This window comes from Cuculus canorus, chromosome 3 (genome assembly GCF_017976375.1).
Source record: "Cuculus canorus isolate bCucCan1 chromosome 3, bCucCan1.pri, whole genome shotgun sequence".
NCBI lineage: Eukaryota > Metazoa > Chordata > Aves > Cuculiformes > Cuculidae > Cuculus > Cuculus canorus.
This window is the reverse complement of record NC_071403.1, coordinates 45,078,746-45,094,549: the sequence shown is the minus strand read 5'-3', so window position 1 is coordinate 45,094,549 and position 15,804 is coordinate 45,078,746. Positions and strand designations below refer to the sequence as shown.

Below are 15,804 nucleotides of genomic sequence, written 5' to 3'. Positions count from 1 at the left end.
CCTTTTATGACAATTTTATGAGTTATTTCTGTGATTGAAAGTAGGTGCCTTTTCTGCCATTTACATTTTTTTTTAAATTCCATTGCTAATGAAATCGAAGTCAAAAGTATTTCATATTTTTAATGTTCAGATGCTTTGAAATTCTGCATAGTGTCTATTTATACCTTTAGCTGTCTCAATAGCTTCACCCTTCTCCTTCCCTCTGCACCCTACCCAAGCCCAAACTCTGTTTAGAAGTGGTGTAGAGCTCATTTTCTTTATAGTGTTCTGGTCTCAGCTCCTACTGAAAAAAAATCCATCTGTTCAAAGTGGTGAAAATTCCCCAGTCATCTGTGAAAACTCCAGTCTCTGCTGGTGTGTACCAAGTATCTTAGGCTGCCTCAGTTCTGTTCCTTTGCTTAATCACTAATGTAAAATAACATCTTTAGACAAAACAGACGCATGGGTTATTTCACATTTGCATCTTTATTCTACAACACAAGCAACATAAATAGTTTATAATTTTTGTTTTAAAATATTTCCATTTCAGAATTCAGTCAGAATAAAATATACACAAAATACAATTTTCAAGCCAGCTTACAGTGACTGCCTGACCACTGGACACCCAAGGACCAAACAAAGCTAGCAGTACAACAGGACGTGGCAGACATGGGGAGGTGTTTTTCTAAAGAAGAGCAGAAAGGCAGAGGGAGGAAACATGGATTCAGCTAGGTATGAACTCAGCAGAAGGTAAACCCAAAGTAAGCACTCACTTAACAAGGTGATTTACAGTTTCTCTCAAAAAGTATTAGTGGCTCCTCCTGAATACACAGCTAGAGAGATGAAGTCCTGGGAATCAAGTTTTGTGGTAAAATGCTTCCTATGGCAGCCATCATCATGGAAATAAAATTTGATTTATTTATTTATTTATTTATTTATTTTAATTCTCAAAGAGGAAAGACTTAGATCTTTGGCAAAACGGAGTGTTCACTCCCTTTGGCTTAATTTCAATTTTCAGTTCTTCCTGAAGGGCCCATGGTTTGCAGTCTCACAAATAATGACAACGGGGAGGAGGGAAGAGAAAGTGGAGGGAACTGAAAAAAAAAAAGGTGCTTGCTGCTTTGCTTACTATTCAATCTCCTGCTCCCATCTGCCTCAGCAAACATTGTGCAGTACAGAGCTCTGTCACCGCTGAGCTCTGCCCTTCCTGCCTGTTCTCCCTTTGGTATTGAATCCTGCTTTTGTCTGCAGAGCTGGGGGCTCAGGAGCCACAGCCTACTTGTGGAGGTGATACCTGTCCCTAACTGAAACCTGAGTGCCTGTGCCTCTCTGCCAGCTCAGCTCTCTCATTTCAGCATGCTTCTTGTGGAAGCATGACACTTCACTGCAGCCCAGATGAACCAAATGCATGGATAGGAAGCAAGCCTCTGGTGCTCCCTGGTATTTAGATGATATATATGGAAGCACATAACTTCCTCTTGGTAAATGGGATGTTGGCGTAAAAGGATTGAAATAGATCCCTTTGCCATGTTTCTTAACGAAAAATGTCTTCCATAAACTCAGTTCCCTGATTCAGTGTGGCAATGGAGATCACGAAATCCTTCAACTTGTGAATTTGACAAAAATAAAGAGAATTTAAGGGATCTGGTCCTACAGGCAAGCTCATTATTGCATTAATTCAGGATCATTCAATGTAGCTCCACTGATATCCACAGAATTAGGATGTTTCTTTCCTCTACTTTTTATTTTTAGCTTGGAGATCTCTGAGCACTAAGTAAAAAAGACCGATGTATACTTACACCATGTGCTTTTGTATTTTTTGTTCTTAGCTAGCTAGCACTCCATGTTTGGTCAAAAATGTTTGTTTAGTATGGTATCATACAGTTAGTGTAACACATAAAGTATACATCCTGAGGGGGATTAGTGGAAACAACAGAAAGAGGAGCTACGACTTCTTCCTTGCAGCTGTACAACTTCCTGGAGTCCCAGGCGTGTTGCTGGTGAGGGCTGCTAAGAGACTCTTAAGTCATATCCCTACAGAAGCTCTACTCAAAATAGGGAGGTGCAGTGAAAACAGATCTCTAGCTGCCAGATGCTGTTACCTACATTGCATAAAATCCCACATTTGTGCTTCTGTGCTACGGTAGCTTGGTCCTTATGCTAAAAAAGAAAAGAATTCACTTTTTTTTTTAAGGTGTTGCCATTCTATTGTTTCTTCAAACGATTGTGGAATGATCAGATATTGACAAAAACCCCAACCATATTTTTGGTCATATGCCATGATTAGCACTGTACATCAATCTTCCCAGAAATTACTATAGTAGATTAATGAGTAAATAGCTTGGTAAAGGATAATCTTAGCACACATCCCCAAAAGCCAGGGCAAGGAAACAAAGCACTTAAATGTTTTGGGTTTTTTTCAAATTAAAAACAATTTATCACTGAGTAATGACATTTCTAGAATGGATTGTTAAAGGTGAAAATATCCAACCACGTGCTCAATTTCTGAATAAGGTTCTACACAGATGAGCTAGGTAGAAATAAATTACTTTGGCTTGCTATGGTCAGCCTCTTGCATGTTAAAACTGGATCTGTGCAAAAGTGAAGGTACTAGTTTTGGGGCACTGGGATGCATGGGAATATATGCTGGTTCTTGTGGATTTTTCAAGCAGGAGGTATATAGAGGACAGCAGCAGAGAGGGTGACATCAGGAACTCTACAGGACTTCCCTTTTCCTGAGAACATGTGAACCTGTGTGTAGGGATTGAAGGATTCAAGGACTGAGTCCTGAGTATTAAAGATATCCCATTAACGTAACTTGCATTGATTTCAACACCTCAGGCACTTTGAGAGTGGGCCTAAACTGTGGAGAGAGGAACAAAGTGCAGGCAGCACACAGAGCTGGACTTCTCTACTTGCTAAATCGTTTGCCATATGGTCTCATACTGGTGCTGTGCTGAGCTCTGCAGTGGAGATACCAACACTGAGCTGCTACTTTATCAAGTGCAGATGGAGATTACGTATGGTAACACACCGTATTCAGATTTGGAGGTTCTGTCTTTGGCAGGCGAGGTTTTGTTGGTGAATTTTACAGTCAGGTTTGGGTTTTAGACAAAACTTGAAGGTAAAATTGAAAGACAAGTTACCTTAGAAATCACAGGTGTAAATTCTTCTTGGCCTTGACATTAGCCAGTGATAATTCAGAGGACTTTTATCTGTAATGAGGCAAAAGTTGTGTTGCCTGTGCTTGGAGTTTTACAGGAAAGTTTTGCCCAGGTCTACATAAATCCTTCCCTAATAATTCTTTCTAGATGTTAAATTAAGCTAGTTGTTACTCTCACATGAGTGTTTATCCCTAGGAGAGTATTAAATCAATATCTTATTTAGAGAGATGAAAGCCTGTTAACTGAGATGTGATGGTAATACTATGGCTGCTGAATGCTCAGAAAAGACTACTGTGGGGATATTACCAGAACAACTGCATTAACCATTGCTGATGAGACACAAATAGTCAGAGAACATGATAAACTTATCATTAATGTGGATATCGCTCTGCAAATGTGCAGAATGTTCAGAGTATGACACTGACTGGAGCAACAGGAATCTACACATAAACATTCCAATTGTCTCATATATATCTGCGGATATTCACACTACAGAATATTAAGTGCAAACATATGGAATGGCCTGAGAATATACCAGTGGGGGTCAAACCCTGGCTCTACGATACAAGAAAAGTAGCACTTTCCTGATGAGTGCACTGCTTTTTTTTTTTTCCCAGCTTTGCATGGTGATGAACTATTCCATGTGCAATAAAAGGTAGCTGATGCTGGCCAACAGCATCTTTCTCCATTAATGGTTGCCTACAAGATTTTAAAATGTGATATTGTTGCCTTCGATTGCTGTGGTGACCCTAAGAAGGGTGGTGTGAGCTAGACAAAGGCAGCAGAGGTGCAGCTCTTGTACCTGAGAAGGATGCCAAACTGCCACATCTAGTGTTTGCATTTTTTTTTTCCCAATCAGTTCAGATGAAAATTACCAGCCAGTCTTAAGCCCAAAGTATGCATGAAACAGACTGAAAAAGGCTATAAAGTAGTGACATCATGTGCTTAGTGTTGTGCTTCTTTGGGGCTTGCTGATGTCTATAGCTAAACTAGCAAAAAAAGTAGTGGAGAATCTGATAAACTCCATTTTTTTAAATTCATTCCTTTGCTAGAGAGATGCATCAGAAAGTTTCTGCAGCTCAGAATAATGGTTCCTGAAGCGGCTGCTCTCCTCACCTGCTTACCATTTCACATATAAAGGAAAGGAAGACCTGCACATTCTAAATTTTGCTTATGTGAAGCCTGCTGCTTCAAAGATTCCTCCACCCCCACACTTTAAAACTGCATTTCTGGAATTACTTGTGAGGTCTTATGGAGGGGTGTTAACGAGCAGAGGCACTAGGGATGACAATGGGCACTTAGTGCATAATTGGAAGGGCAAAGTTTAAAATAAGGTAAGTCTAAAATACCTCAACTTTACTCCTACTCATTTCCACTACGGTAGTTGCAGTGTTAAAAGTTGAAATGAAGTTATATTTTGGGTCAAGACAGTGGATAATCAAGTAATGCTAGGTTATGCTGTGTTCATGGGCTTAAGGAAGCGGTGGTATCGTCACTCCTAGAGCTTTTCTTTCTGTTTTACAGAGGATTTTCATATTGCAACACATACCCATAGCATTTCCTAGATACTAGGCCAAATTCCAAAGTCTTGAGTGATTCCACTGGTATTGCTATCTATTTCTCCAATTAAAGGGTTTGCTTTAGGTTAGAACAATACTATCTGCATCCATTCAATGCATGTATAATAACACATATGGGTGCTTTCCATATATAATCATAGAATCATAGAATAGTTAGAGTTGGAAGGGACCTTAAAGATCATCTAGTTCCAACCTCCCTGCCATGTTATTAATTATGATTTATGTTATTGTCTAATTAATGTACTGCTTTAAAAGTAGAAACGTATAGATGCCCAATGAAAACTTTGTTAACACAAATATAACCACCCTTTTACTTTACCTAAAGATGTGTAAGAAAGACATGGCAACAGAAATCAAACTATATACGAAGGGCTAATCTCACTTGTCCCTAGGGAAGTATTAAAATTGTTAGGGAAAAACTGGCAGTTGATAAAACTGTTAAATCACTCATTTACAAAGTCAAGGCAGGTGACAAAGTGTTGTTTTTAAGGAATTATGTTCTTGAAATGGTTTAGCAAATGGGAGTTATGAAAGGGAAACTGTGACTGATGCTAGAGGAAAGTTACGGGACAAATATTCCCTGCACAAGTAAGTCCAGCAGGTGACAAATGAGAAGTGACCAATGAGGGCAAAAAACAGGAGGATAAAGGCAGGCTCTTTATAAGCACATCAGCTTGGGTGACAGCTGTTCAGTGAAGCCTTCTGGCTCCCTCTTTTTCTAGATTTAAAATGCTGAAAGCAGTTAGTGGTGCAAAATCGAGGCTTGATATAAAGAGATGTTACTTTAAGGATGCTTTTGGAGAAGGGACTGAAGCTGTATATTTAGTTGGTGTGCACATTCTAAAAGTCTTGGGCAAACATTATTAAGGGGTCACTCAAGATTAAAATCAGCTTATGTTAAACAAATTATCTCAACTTCCAGTCATCAAATTATGCAGTATGGGAGTATGAGATGGAATATCCTGGGGCTGTGACGTAACTTGTGCAGCGAGGTAACTGCTATGTCTAATGTGAACAGCATCACATAGGTATTTGACAATACAATAGTCAATCCTTCCCCTTCTCCTCCCCCTTCATAATATCAGCATGTTGCAGCAGTCCCTATTGGAGTGCGGCACAGAGGGGGATGGACCTCCCTGAGGATGGGTCCCTTTCTATTTACAACAGCAGTCAAGAAATGGGAGAGAAAATGGAAACGTACATTTCTTTCAGTCTATTTTCCATCTTCATTCAGCTTGATGTGGAGCAAAAGGCTAAGCTTAACAAAGGTGATAAGGGTATTCCTGGCTATAGCAGCTCTACATAAGCAAACACATAAATTTCCAGTAGAAGCATAAATTACCTTTGCTGCAGTGTTGTTTAAACTGGACCACTTTATTCTGTTTAGCTGAATGTTGGGTATTGGCACATGCTGGTATTTGCTATGTGGTGTGTTCCCCCCACCTTCATAGGAAACAGCAAAACAAAACTTCCCAGTTGCCCTTAGGGGGAATTAGACTTGTGGAAAAATGATCGGCTGTAGGTATAGCTGAAGAGGCAGCCAGGGTAGTTTCGTAGAAAGGGCAGTTTGACAGTGCCATTTCTCTTCAAGCAATACTCCACAAGAGCAATGAAACAATGAACAGTCTGTGCTTGGTTCACCAATTTTAGACCCATATACTTTAACAGCCACTTATTAGCTACCCCAAATGTGACCAGACTTCAAAGGCTCTTCTTGGAGCAAAATAAATTTCCACTTTCTCCAGTGACTGAGGCATACAGTTACTATAATAATCTTTACCTGTTTTTCCTTTCTCATGCTAATTTCTGAATAGAAAGAGATTTACCCTAAACAAATCTCACCTTTTTACTTGTCCTATAGCCTCACCTTTTTTTCCTAACTTATTTATTTTTTTTAAAGTTACATAGGTTTACTGGCCTGGTTTGATATCCAGATGACAGTTGCATTCACAGGTAATTGCAAGAGTGGAAGTTCTGCTGCAGTTTCTTGTGGGTCCCACTGTTGCAAATTTGAATTGAAATGAAGGCTACTGAAATGTATCACCCCTTCAGGTACCAGACTGATTTACTGGCAGTTTCTGGCCATTTCAGACTCCCCTGGACACATTCATGCTTTGCCTTCTTTGCTAGTGTGAGTGAGGGATGCACAGTCTCAAGTGGATAGGGGATATACATCAACAAGCTCATAATTCCTTAATTTATCACTGACAAACAGGCAATTATTGAACCCCAAATACTTTTTTTGCTGTACACCTTGGATGTCTTCTCCCCTTTGCAAAAGAGCACAGCTAGGCTTAAACGATGATATCATAAACTCGACCCACTCTTCCTAGCCATTCCCGTACTGCCTGGCGAACACGGATATCTGTCACATGGCAGGTCAGCTGGCTGATACAGGGGAACACCGCTGGCTGTAGGGCTGTGAAAGTTTGGTCTGGCAGGGCCTGAATCTGGTTGAGAACTGTCAGCACCATGTTGGTCCATGCCTAAAAACAAATTGGATGCAAAAAAAAAAAAAAAAAGATTCTTCAGAAGACCTTCCTAAATAGATGTGCCCATCAACAGAGGCCAAAAATAAGATATCTGGCGGTTGCAGCCCCGTGAAGAGGGCTGAGTAATGTTAGCATATTAATCTAATGTTCACTGTGTCTTCCTAATTCATATTCAGTACTTTAAGTCATTGTTTGACTTGTATTGCAGGCATGATGCTTACCCTTCATCATCTTTTATTTCATCCCACAGTGAACAAAGACTTTCAATATTGAAGCTTTCACTGATTTGTTCACTTGGACATGCAAGCAACATGATTCTGTTTAGCAAAAGAGCCCACTACTTCTGCTACAGAATTAACAAAAAACCTTCCTAAGCACAGAAGCATTTTGACAAGAAGCATCACATTTTCAAAAGCCCTTAAATAAGTAGAGCCCTCAGCAGTAAGCAATGAGTTCATTATAGATTCTAGTTCTTAGGACTAAGTGTAAATTTAGCCCCAGTCACAGAAGAACTCTTGAAAGCTGTTCTGCTATATGCCTGATAACACTTCCCTGAAGTCTGATTTTCTTTTGAAAGGACAGAAACAGGTTTTTAACAATGCTGCTGAAATACTCAGTCCTCATCATGACGACTTCTTTAATAATAATGATTATAATTTCCTCATTAAATTAATATACCAATAGAACTTTAATTATTGCTATTATTATTAGCATTCTACAAGTATGTCCTACCTGTATCTGGGCCTCAGAATCCCTAACAGATATATTCAGGGAGCTGACTGTAGATCCTGACCGTGGTCTCTTTTCTTGCCTCAGGATTTCTGGACCAGCACTGAATGAATGCCTCATTTGACCTTGATCTATAAGATGTTGTGGCCGCTGGAGTATGGGCGAGTCCGGCCCTCTTGAACTCAGGAGCTCCCCTTTCTTTTCCACTTTGATCTCTTTGGTGAAGGACGTCATGGCCTGTTGCTGCTTTCTTTTCTTGTATTCTGTCATGAGCTTGGAGATAGTTTTGTCAGTGGCTATGGTGTAGATTTTGTTGCCAGCACTCTCCCACCATTCTTTTTTTCTGGTTTGTTCTTTTTTCTCTGGTTTAGGACTCAGAGGTGGGGGCAGCAGCAACATTTCTCCACTCCCACCTCGGGGTGTCAGGCTGTCTCCCAACTGGTCCCTAATTTGACTCCGGTCATCTTCCGATGGTGTGTCCTTCCCAGATTGCCCGCTGGTGGATGGGGTGGAGGTTTCTGAGTGAAAGGATGGTAAAATGAAGAAAGAGTCACCTTTGAATACTGGGGGCTCTTCTACGTTATTCTCCAGGTCCAGATACATCTGGATATAATTGTTGCACAGTTCCATACAGAGCTTATGAAGTCGCTTGATTAGCCATCCCCAGTCTGCATTACTGATGGGCTGTACACTCAGAGATGGTATTCGAGCCCTCCACTGTCTTTTCTCCTTCCCTCGTGGGGGGCTGACCTGGGCAGTTTCTTCAAAAATGTCTTCATCTTCTGAAGAACATTGCTGTGATGAGTCTGTGCTTCTCTCATCATCTTCAAAGAGGATCTTCTTCACTTGGTCTGCAGTGATGTTCTCCTGGTTTGTCAGGATTGCACAAATCAAAGCATGGAAGTAGATGTTGAAGCTCATTGCTGACTGGCGATACAAATTGGCAGCCCCACTAATGCCAGAAACTTTTTTCAGCAAACACTTCAACCCAGGTCTGGTGTCAAACTCTCTGGCTGTTCTATAGGAGTCCAGTAGTAAGTCAAAGATGATAGCCAGATTTTGCATGGAGATGTACCTGAGAAAACCAGCCAACTTGTTTTCTGGTACTTGTATTGTCATTTTCTCCTCCAAGTTAGAAGGGCCTTTCACAAATTCTTCCAGTAAGATGTCATATAAATTTTGGAGCAGCACTTGGTGGGACAGTAAGCTCACCACTATTGTCCTGAAAGGAATACTTGGTAAACCAAGCATGGGATGGAAAAGTAAAATAACATGAAAATGGTGTTTTCTGCTTTTAGTAGAAGTACAGGAATACTTCATATTTTAGAATCTAACATGACAGATGCAAATGAAAGGGCAAATTTTCAGAGCCTTGTTACAAGAAAGTGTAGGAAGATAAAAGTTGTCTAAAATAGTATTTGAGAAAGTAACTGAAAGACCTTCATAGAAGGTAAAACACTTACATTGGTTAAGAAAAATAACTGTCCACAGCAAGCGCACTAATGACACTTGTATATAGGTGGTATTAAACCAAAGCTCTATTACAATTTTTATCCTCTTCTCCACAGATAGCTATAATGCTGAGGAATTAAACATTCTCAGTTTTAATTTCATGATAGCTGCAAGTACTCTCAATATTTCAGCCTGCCATAACTAAGGACTTTGTTAACACAGAAGTTATGCAGCACTTATCTCTAACTATAATTTCTATTTTTGTTGCTGAATTTTGGCTAAGTTGAAATATCCTTAAATTTCTTCCACTGGCATTTCAGCAAACATTAGCTTTGCCATGACAAATTGAGGGCAAAACTACTTCACCTCTCAGTTTCCATTTCCACTAATGCTAGGACTAATTCTTAAAAATAAAACACAAAGAGCCAATCAATCCCCTAATAAAAAAAAAAAGCATCTACAGAAACATCAGCAGCGCAGTGGAACATGCAAAGAAGTCCTGCTGAAGAAACATTTCACTGTTGGCTCTTAAGACTTCAACTTGAACACTGAGAGCCTAGCATGGAAATATCTGTTACTAACCCTTTTTCCCATGCAATACTGTGTGATTCTTAGCTATGCTTCTGTCAGAGAAATGCTGTGAGTTTTTCTAGATCTCACGGATTTTTTTTATTTCTGCAAGGAAACCAGGAATAGTAAGTTCTCCAGCCAAAGTTTTCAGGTCATTCGCTAATAAATACCACTGAGAGGCTTACAGGAGAGGGAGGTTAGGAAGAAAAGGTGTCAGGATTGTTGTTTGGTACCTCAGTATCTCATAGATATAAAATTATAAACTGTGAAACCTATTTTAAAGCATTTTAAAAAAAGTCTTTGCATAAGACTACAGCAGTGATGTTTTAAATAGAGCTGGTGCTCTGGTACGCATAGTAACACTTGCTTTGATTTAGGGAACTATGATGGGTCACAAATTTAATTAGTATGGCTATCTAGTGAGTCAGTTTGTCTGCAATACTTAAGTTTTAGGTCTAAGTTAAAGCAAATCTTCATATAACATGTTCAGTTGTAGACCCTTCATTTTTTTTCTTGCAAAAATGGTTCTACTTTCATTAAACAACTTCTGAAAGTGTTTTCAAATTACCATAACGAAGTGTATTTTTATTGAGAAATCATATCAAAACTCAGTTTTGAGAATGCAACAGTTAAAATATGATTTTCTAGATTTTTTTAAACCCTCAAAAGTTATTTAATTGACTTATTAAAAGCACACAAATGGTCTTGATTAAAAAACAAATAAACAAAATCCCAAACCCAAAGAAAACAGAAAACTAAACTGCCTGAGACTTTTGAGGGACTACCATAGGCTTGGCCACATAGAAGCTACAGGTCAGACAAAATTTGCTTCTAGTGGCAATTTACCTATGTGTTTACTTACTATGATACAGCCGTCAGTACTGATACATCAGTAAAATGTAATCTTATCTGACAGTGCTAAAACCTCGGTGATTAATACATACATTGGAGCTTTTTATGGGGACATAGCTTTCTGCTTCAAAAATCATTAGAGGCTCCGATTAAGAGAGGCTTCTAAGAGCATGTATAAAGTTAAATGAGTGCTTGCATTGATTTGAAGAGACTAATCCTTTTCCTTGCAATAGTCAAAAAGTAAATCTTCAAGGACAGTTTAAAGTACTGCTTAATTTCAAAAGAAACTAGTTCAGAGCTACAGGTGAAAACACATGATGCCAAAGCTGGTTAAGGACAGTATTTCTTATTCTGCGCAAGTTCTGAACTGAAATATATTATTACTTCTTAGGAAGAAGAAAAGCTCCCTTACCCCAGCTTCCTGTGAAATGATGCAGCATTGAGGAAACAAAAGCAAAAAGGGAGAAGAAAACCCCCACTAAGATTAAAGCAAAACTTCTGAAAGGCCGCAGTTACTAGCATGCAAGACTGGCATATTACTGCACTGCTGTAGCAAATAATGTGAAAAACAGTGGCACTGTCAACTTCTGAGCCCCATTTTGCTGAAAAAAGAGCATTGCTGGGGTTACATTTGCCTAACAGCATATACACTTCTTGCAGTTGTTTAGACAAAGCACAGTGCATGAGCATTCAGAGTTTGTGTTAATTGCAAGCTTTGTTTATTTATTTGTTTAAAGACAAGCAAGACCCAAACTACTTTTACAAATGCAGTCTGATAGACTGCATGGCCTTATGTGCCATGAAAGGAGAGTACTCCAGCCTTTTGTTTTGCATTTCTTATAACAAGAAGAATGATCTGCAAACCTTCAGATAAAGAAGGTGTTTTCCCACCAAGAAGGAAGGGTTTAAACTGTGATCTCAGCCTTTCTTCATCTCTGCACCAGGGCCCTATTCTCTGAAGGTAAGGCAACAGAGCACCTGCTCTTGGAGGAAACTTCTGAGTAAGAACAGGGAGATCTTGCATGATCTTTCTTCCTGTCCATCCAAAGAAGGATCATCACATTCTGGCTCCTTGTTGCAAACAATAGTTTACTTTTGAATGAGGATGCCTGAAGTGGTATAGAAGCAGATTTGGTATCTAGTAAAAGCGAATTTAATCCCATAGGGGAATCATACCTTGCAATACAAACACAAACCTTGAATGCAGAATTCTTAATTCTTGTCCCTACTGATGTTACAGCAGTTGTTTAAACAACTGAGTGCAAGCAAAAAGAAATATTCTTTGACAAGATCAGGTTGTTATGCAAATGCATTAGTTTCTGAGGTGGCAACATACAGAAGAATTTCCACAAAAATAAAGTGCCAAGCGAAAACATTCCCTAGATTGATATGTTAACAGTTTTCTAGCCTTGGATGTGGTCTCTTCAATTTATAATGCTCCAGTTTTTCCATTAACTTTTTCTACCTTCTTAATCCAGCAATACTGAATTTAGAAGACCATTAATGAGGCAGACATTATTTAATTTGTTAGATATCATTACAAACATAACAGCACTTCTAAAGCTTTTTTTTCAGACTGATACTTTCAGCTTTCCTTCTTAAGGAAAAGAATCTCAATATTGGAAAGATTTTTCTAGCATTTCCTAAGAGAATCCTTTTCTTAATTTCACCTGCACTTCCCTACTTGTAGGCTTTGTGTAGCTTATGTATCCTTCAGGTGTTAGTAACCTACCAACTTTTACTATCTATTAGAAGCATTTTCCTTATTTAGATTTCTAAGTGCCACATTACAGAGCCTGACACAGACTTGTCTATAATTGTAACAGCTCTAGCATGTGCCTGCTCACCAGTGCATGACCACGGGAACACCTGGAGAGCAGAGAGTTGTAAACTATCGTCTCCTGTGTCAGAAAACCTGATTTTTATTTGATAGGTGTATTTAATTTTTTTGATGAGGCCTGTGGAGAGCCATGGTTTGCCAGGGTCTGTTTGCATTTCTGCCAGCCTGAAAATATTTTAATCTTGCTTTTTATGATACAGTATTTTCCTGAGAAGATATTTTACCTTCTCTGTGTATGCCCATTTGGTTTCTTATCTGGTGGTAGGTCAATGATGAGCACGCAGGACTGGGCATGTTCAAACCCTTCCTTGTTGCTAGGGGTCTTTGGGGAGCACTGTGTCTCCAGCATGAAGACCTACAAAACAAGTTAAATAGAACAATCAGTTTAGCACTTGCACTGGGTCCCTTGTGAAAGATCTGTTATGATAACGTACTTTACACAGATGGAGAGAATGCAAGTTATCCCCCCACGCTGACCTTTCCTGGAGCACTCTGTTTTGGTAAAACAGCCTCAGTCATGGATTACCTCCAGACACAGCAGAGCACAGGGGAAAGGACAGACATCATCTTCTTTGAACTTGTGTAAGGCATAATACCAAACACCAAAAGAAACTTTCTGCTGTGTGTGCTACTATCAAAAAATATTGTGTATAGTGGAGGCACAGACCTGTTTTCATGCTTTGCCAGTCACACCTAGAAAGGTTGGTTGTTGAAAGTATTATTCTCAGCCATGAAGGTACCATAGACACCTAACTTGCAATTCTTACTGTGGGAAATGAGGAAACAACTCTCAGTTGCTGTAGCTTTGTTTTGTGGCCAAGTAGTTGTGTCAAATCCCCACTGAGAGGACTTGGGGAATGCCACTGACAGTGTCTACTAGAAAAGTATAAATGCCACATTCCCAGCTTTCTTGAGTTCTGTGTATTTAAAACATTTTTTCTTTTCAACAAAGTCAGCCGCTGGCACATTACTTGTGATCACGAATCCTGGTCTCCGCATCTCAGATTTTCAAGCAGCATCAGGCTACAATTAATCAAGTCAGAAACTGACACCAAACATCTGTTGGCTCTTTAAATCCAGCTGCTTTCCCATGCTGAAACTGTCATACAGTATTTACAGTTTTACCGTACCCTGCAGGTCATTAAGTTCTGTCTCTTGTATTTTAAGGAATTTGTTTTATATAACAACTTTCATAAAACGAACAACAACCACTGCAGTCAATAGGACCCCAAGAAGGTTGTCTCCAAGTTTGCTCTGCTGATTAGGAGTTAGTGGCGAGTTTTATTAAACTATTTGCTAAATGTCAGCATTATCCTCTAATTCTCTGCAACTCTTCTTCTTCTCTGCAATCTATACACAGGTATTTATAGAGAGAAAATACCTGCATTCCTTTTTAAGCTCTGCTTTGATAGGTTGAACTTTGGTTTTCTAGTTGCATATCACAGTCTCAATTCTAGTGCATTTTCTGTCCTTCAAAATTATCATTCCTTAGCAGAGTAATGAAAAATGTATATGACATTATAGATAGGAATGCGTAGTGTCACTACTGTTTCCTGTTTTCTATCACAAACATTTCCACTGAAGTATGCTAGGGTTGCCTTTTTTAAAGACACATTACCCAACAGGCTCACTGTTAGTCCTCCTCAGGGACTTATGCATCTTCCCTCACCCCAGGCATTCCTAACTCCTGCTCACAGGGGGACATTTCTAGTTTATTTACTCTTCTAGTTTTAAGTACTTTCTCTCAATACTACTGTTAGACAAATAAAAGTTATTCTGGTGATGGGGAAGTCTGTGGAAAGTGTTTGTGAGGAAGGTGGTGGTAAAGATGTACTTCCATAGGGAAAAGCCACAAGTTTAAAAGGTTCTCTGACTTCCCCTAGAATGTCAGTCAGTACCTGTTGTGCCATGGCTCTGATTCTCCAGTATTCAGCTTCAGCGCTTGGTGACAGGGAGGGGGCTGCCACTTTCACTTCACAGGCATCTCCACTAAAGCTTTCAGAACCACTGTGGAAATAGCCCAACAGGTTCTATAGAGAGACACAACATCAGACTTTCACTGTGCGTTAAATGAAGCCAGTGACTGTAGCACTGTCCAGCCTGTTCACGTGGAACACAAGATTCAGACTGATCCATCCCATCATCGTCAGTCAGTCACCTGCTACTTAGCATTTGATGTAGATGATGCAAAGCATTAAAGCTTCTTAGGTAGTATGGCCTGTGATGACTTAACAGGATTTTTTTGTTCCAAGACAGATAGTGAGCTGAGTAATAATCTACATGGGGCATGCAGCTACAGGATCAAGTAAGCAAATCTTCTGTCTACTTTTAGCCAATCTAGAGGAAGAAATGGAAGAAAAGGTAAGTTTTCACCTACTAAACCCTTTCGATTTCATACCGGCAGGGCAATTTAAAATAAGTCTGGACAGCTACTGACTAGTGTTGTCTGCATATTTAGAAAAACTGACTTCAGTCTCAACTGTTAATCCAACTCCTTTCATTATGAGTGAATTGATAAATAACAAAAGCTACCACATAATCCTTACGTTTCTTTTCTTAGCTCTGTACCCAACAACTTTTCTGAAAAAGAAAAAGCAAGCTGTCAAAAGTTAGTGAGCCCACAACTCCTGAGATTACACTTTGACTGTCAAAAGGCAGTTTACCTTTACTGGTTCCAGAGTGGCAGAGAATGCGTCCTGCAAGGCACAACATGCAAGCCTCCACATCTCTTCAGTAAAAACAGGCCCTGCTGTCACTAACACATACCTGCAAGGACACAAGAAAATGTTACCAAGTTCAAGAAGGAACTAGACAATTCTTACTTGACACAGGAGAAGGCTGAAAACAGAATAAAAGCCTACACGGTATCTAGCTAAATTATATCCAATCTCTTCAGTTGTTACCCTTACCTATTTTTGTAATTACACTGTAGTTTTGACTTTTTTTTCCCCCCTTCACTTTACTTTTCCACTTCAAGTAGTCATCTTGCCAGGACAAGAAGCACACATTGTGTAACTATATAATGAAGTGCCTATTTTGATTATGACTGTAATAACCTGAAGACCATGTAAGGTGTAATTACCTCTAAAGACCTGTGAATTCCAACAGAAAGACCCTTGAATATTTTTCCTAATTATTCCTTAATT

General features: G+C 39.4%; 1 protein-coding gene across 7 annotated transcripts in view; it reads right to left on the bottom strand.

Moving 5' to 3' along the window:
* Positions 1-461: 461 nt before the first annotated feature.
* Positions 462-15,804, bottom strand: part of ARFGEF3 (ARFGEF family member 3) — a 92,289-nt gene continuing 76,946 nt past the window's right edge. For all 7 annotated transcript variants that reach the window (XM_054062234.1, XM_054062235.1, XM_054062236.1 and 4 more), the window contains 5 exons: positions 15,322-15,424; positions 14,557-14,688; positions 12,883-13,013; positions 7,948-9,178; positions 462-7,209 (listed from right to left, as the gene is read on the bottom strand). In XM_054062234.1, the coding sequence (XP_053918209.1) occupies positions 7,018-7,209; positions 7,948-9,178; positions 12,883-13,013; positions 14,557-14,688; positions 15,322-15,424 (1,789 nt within the window). In that variant the 3' untranslated portion in view covers positions 462-7,017. The remainder of the gene's footprint in view (positions 7,210-7,947; positions 9,179-12,882; positions 13,014-14,556; positions 14,689-15,321; positions 15,425-15,804) is intronic.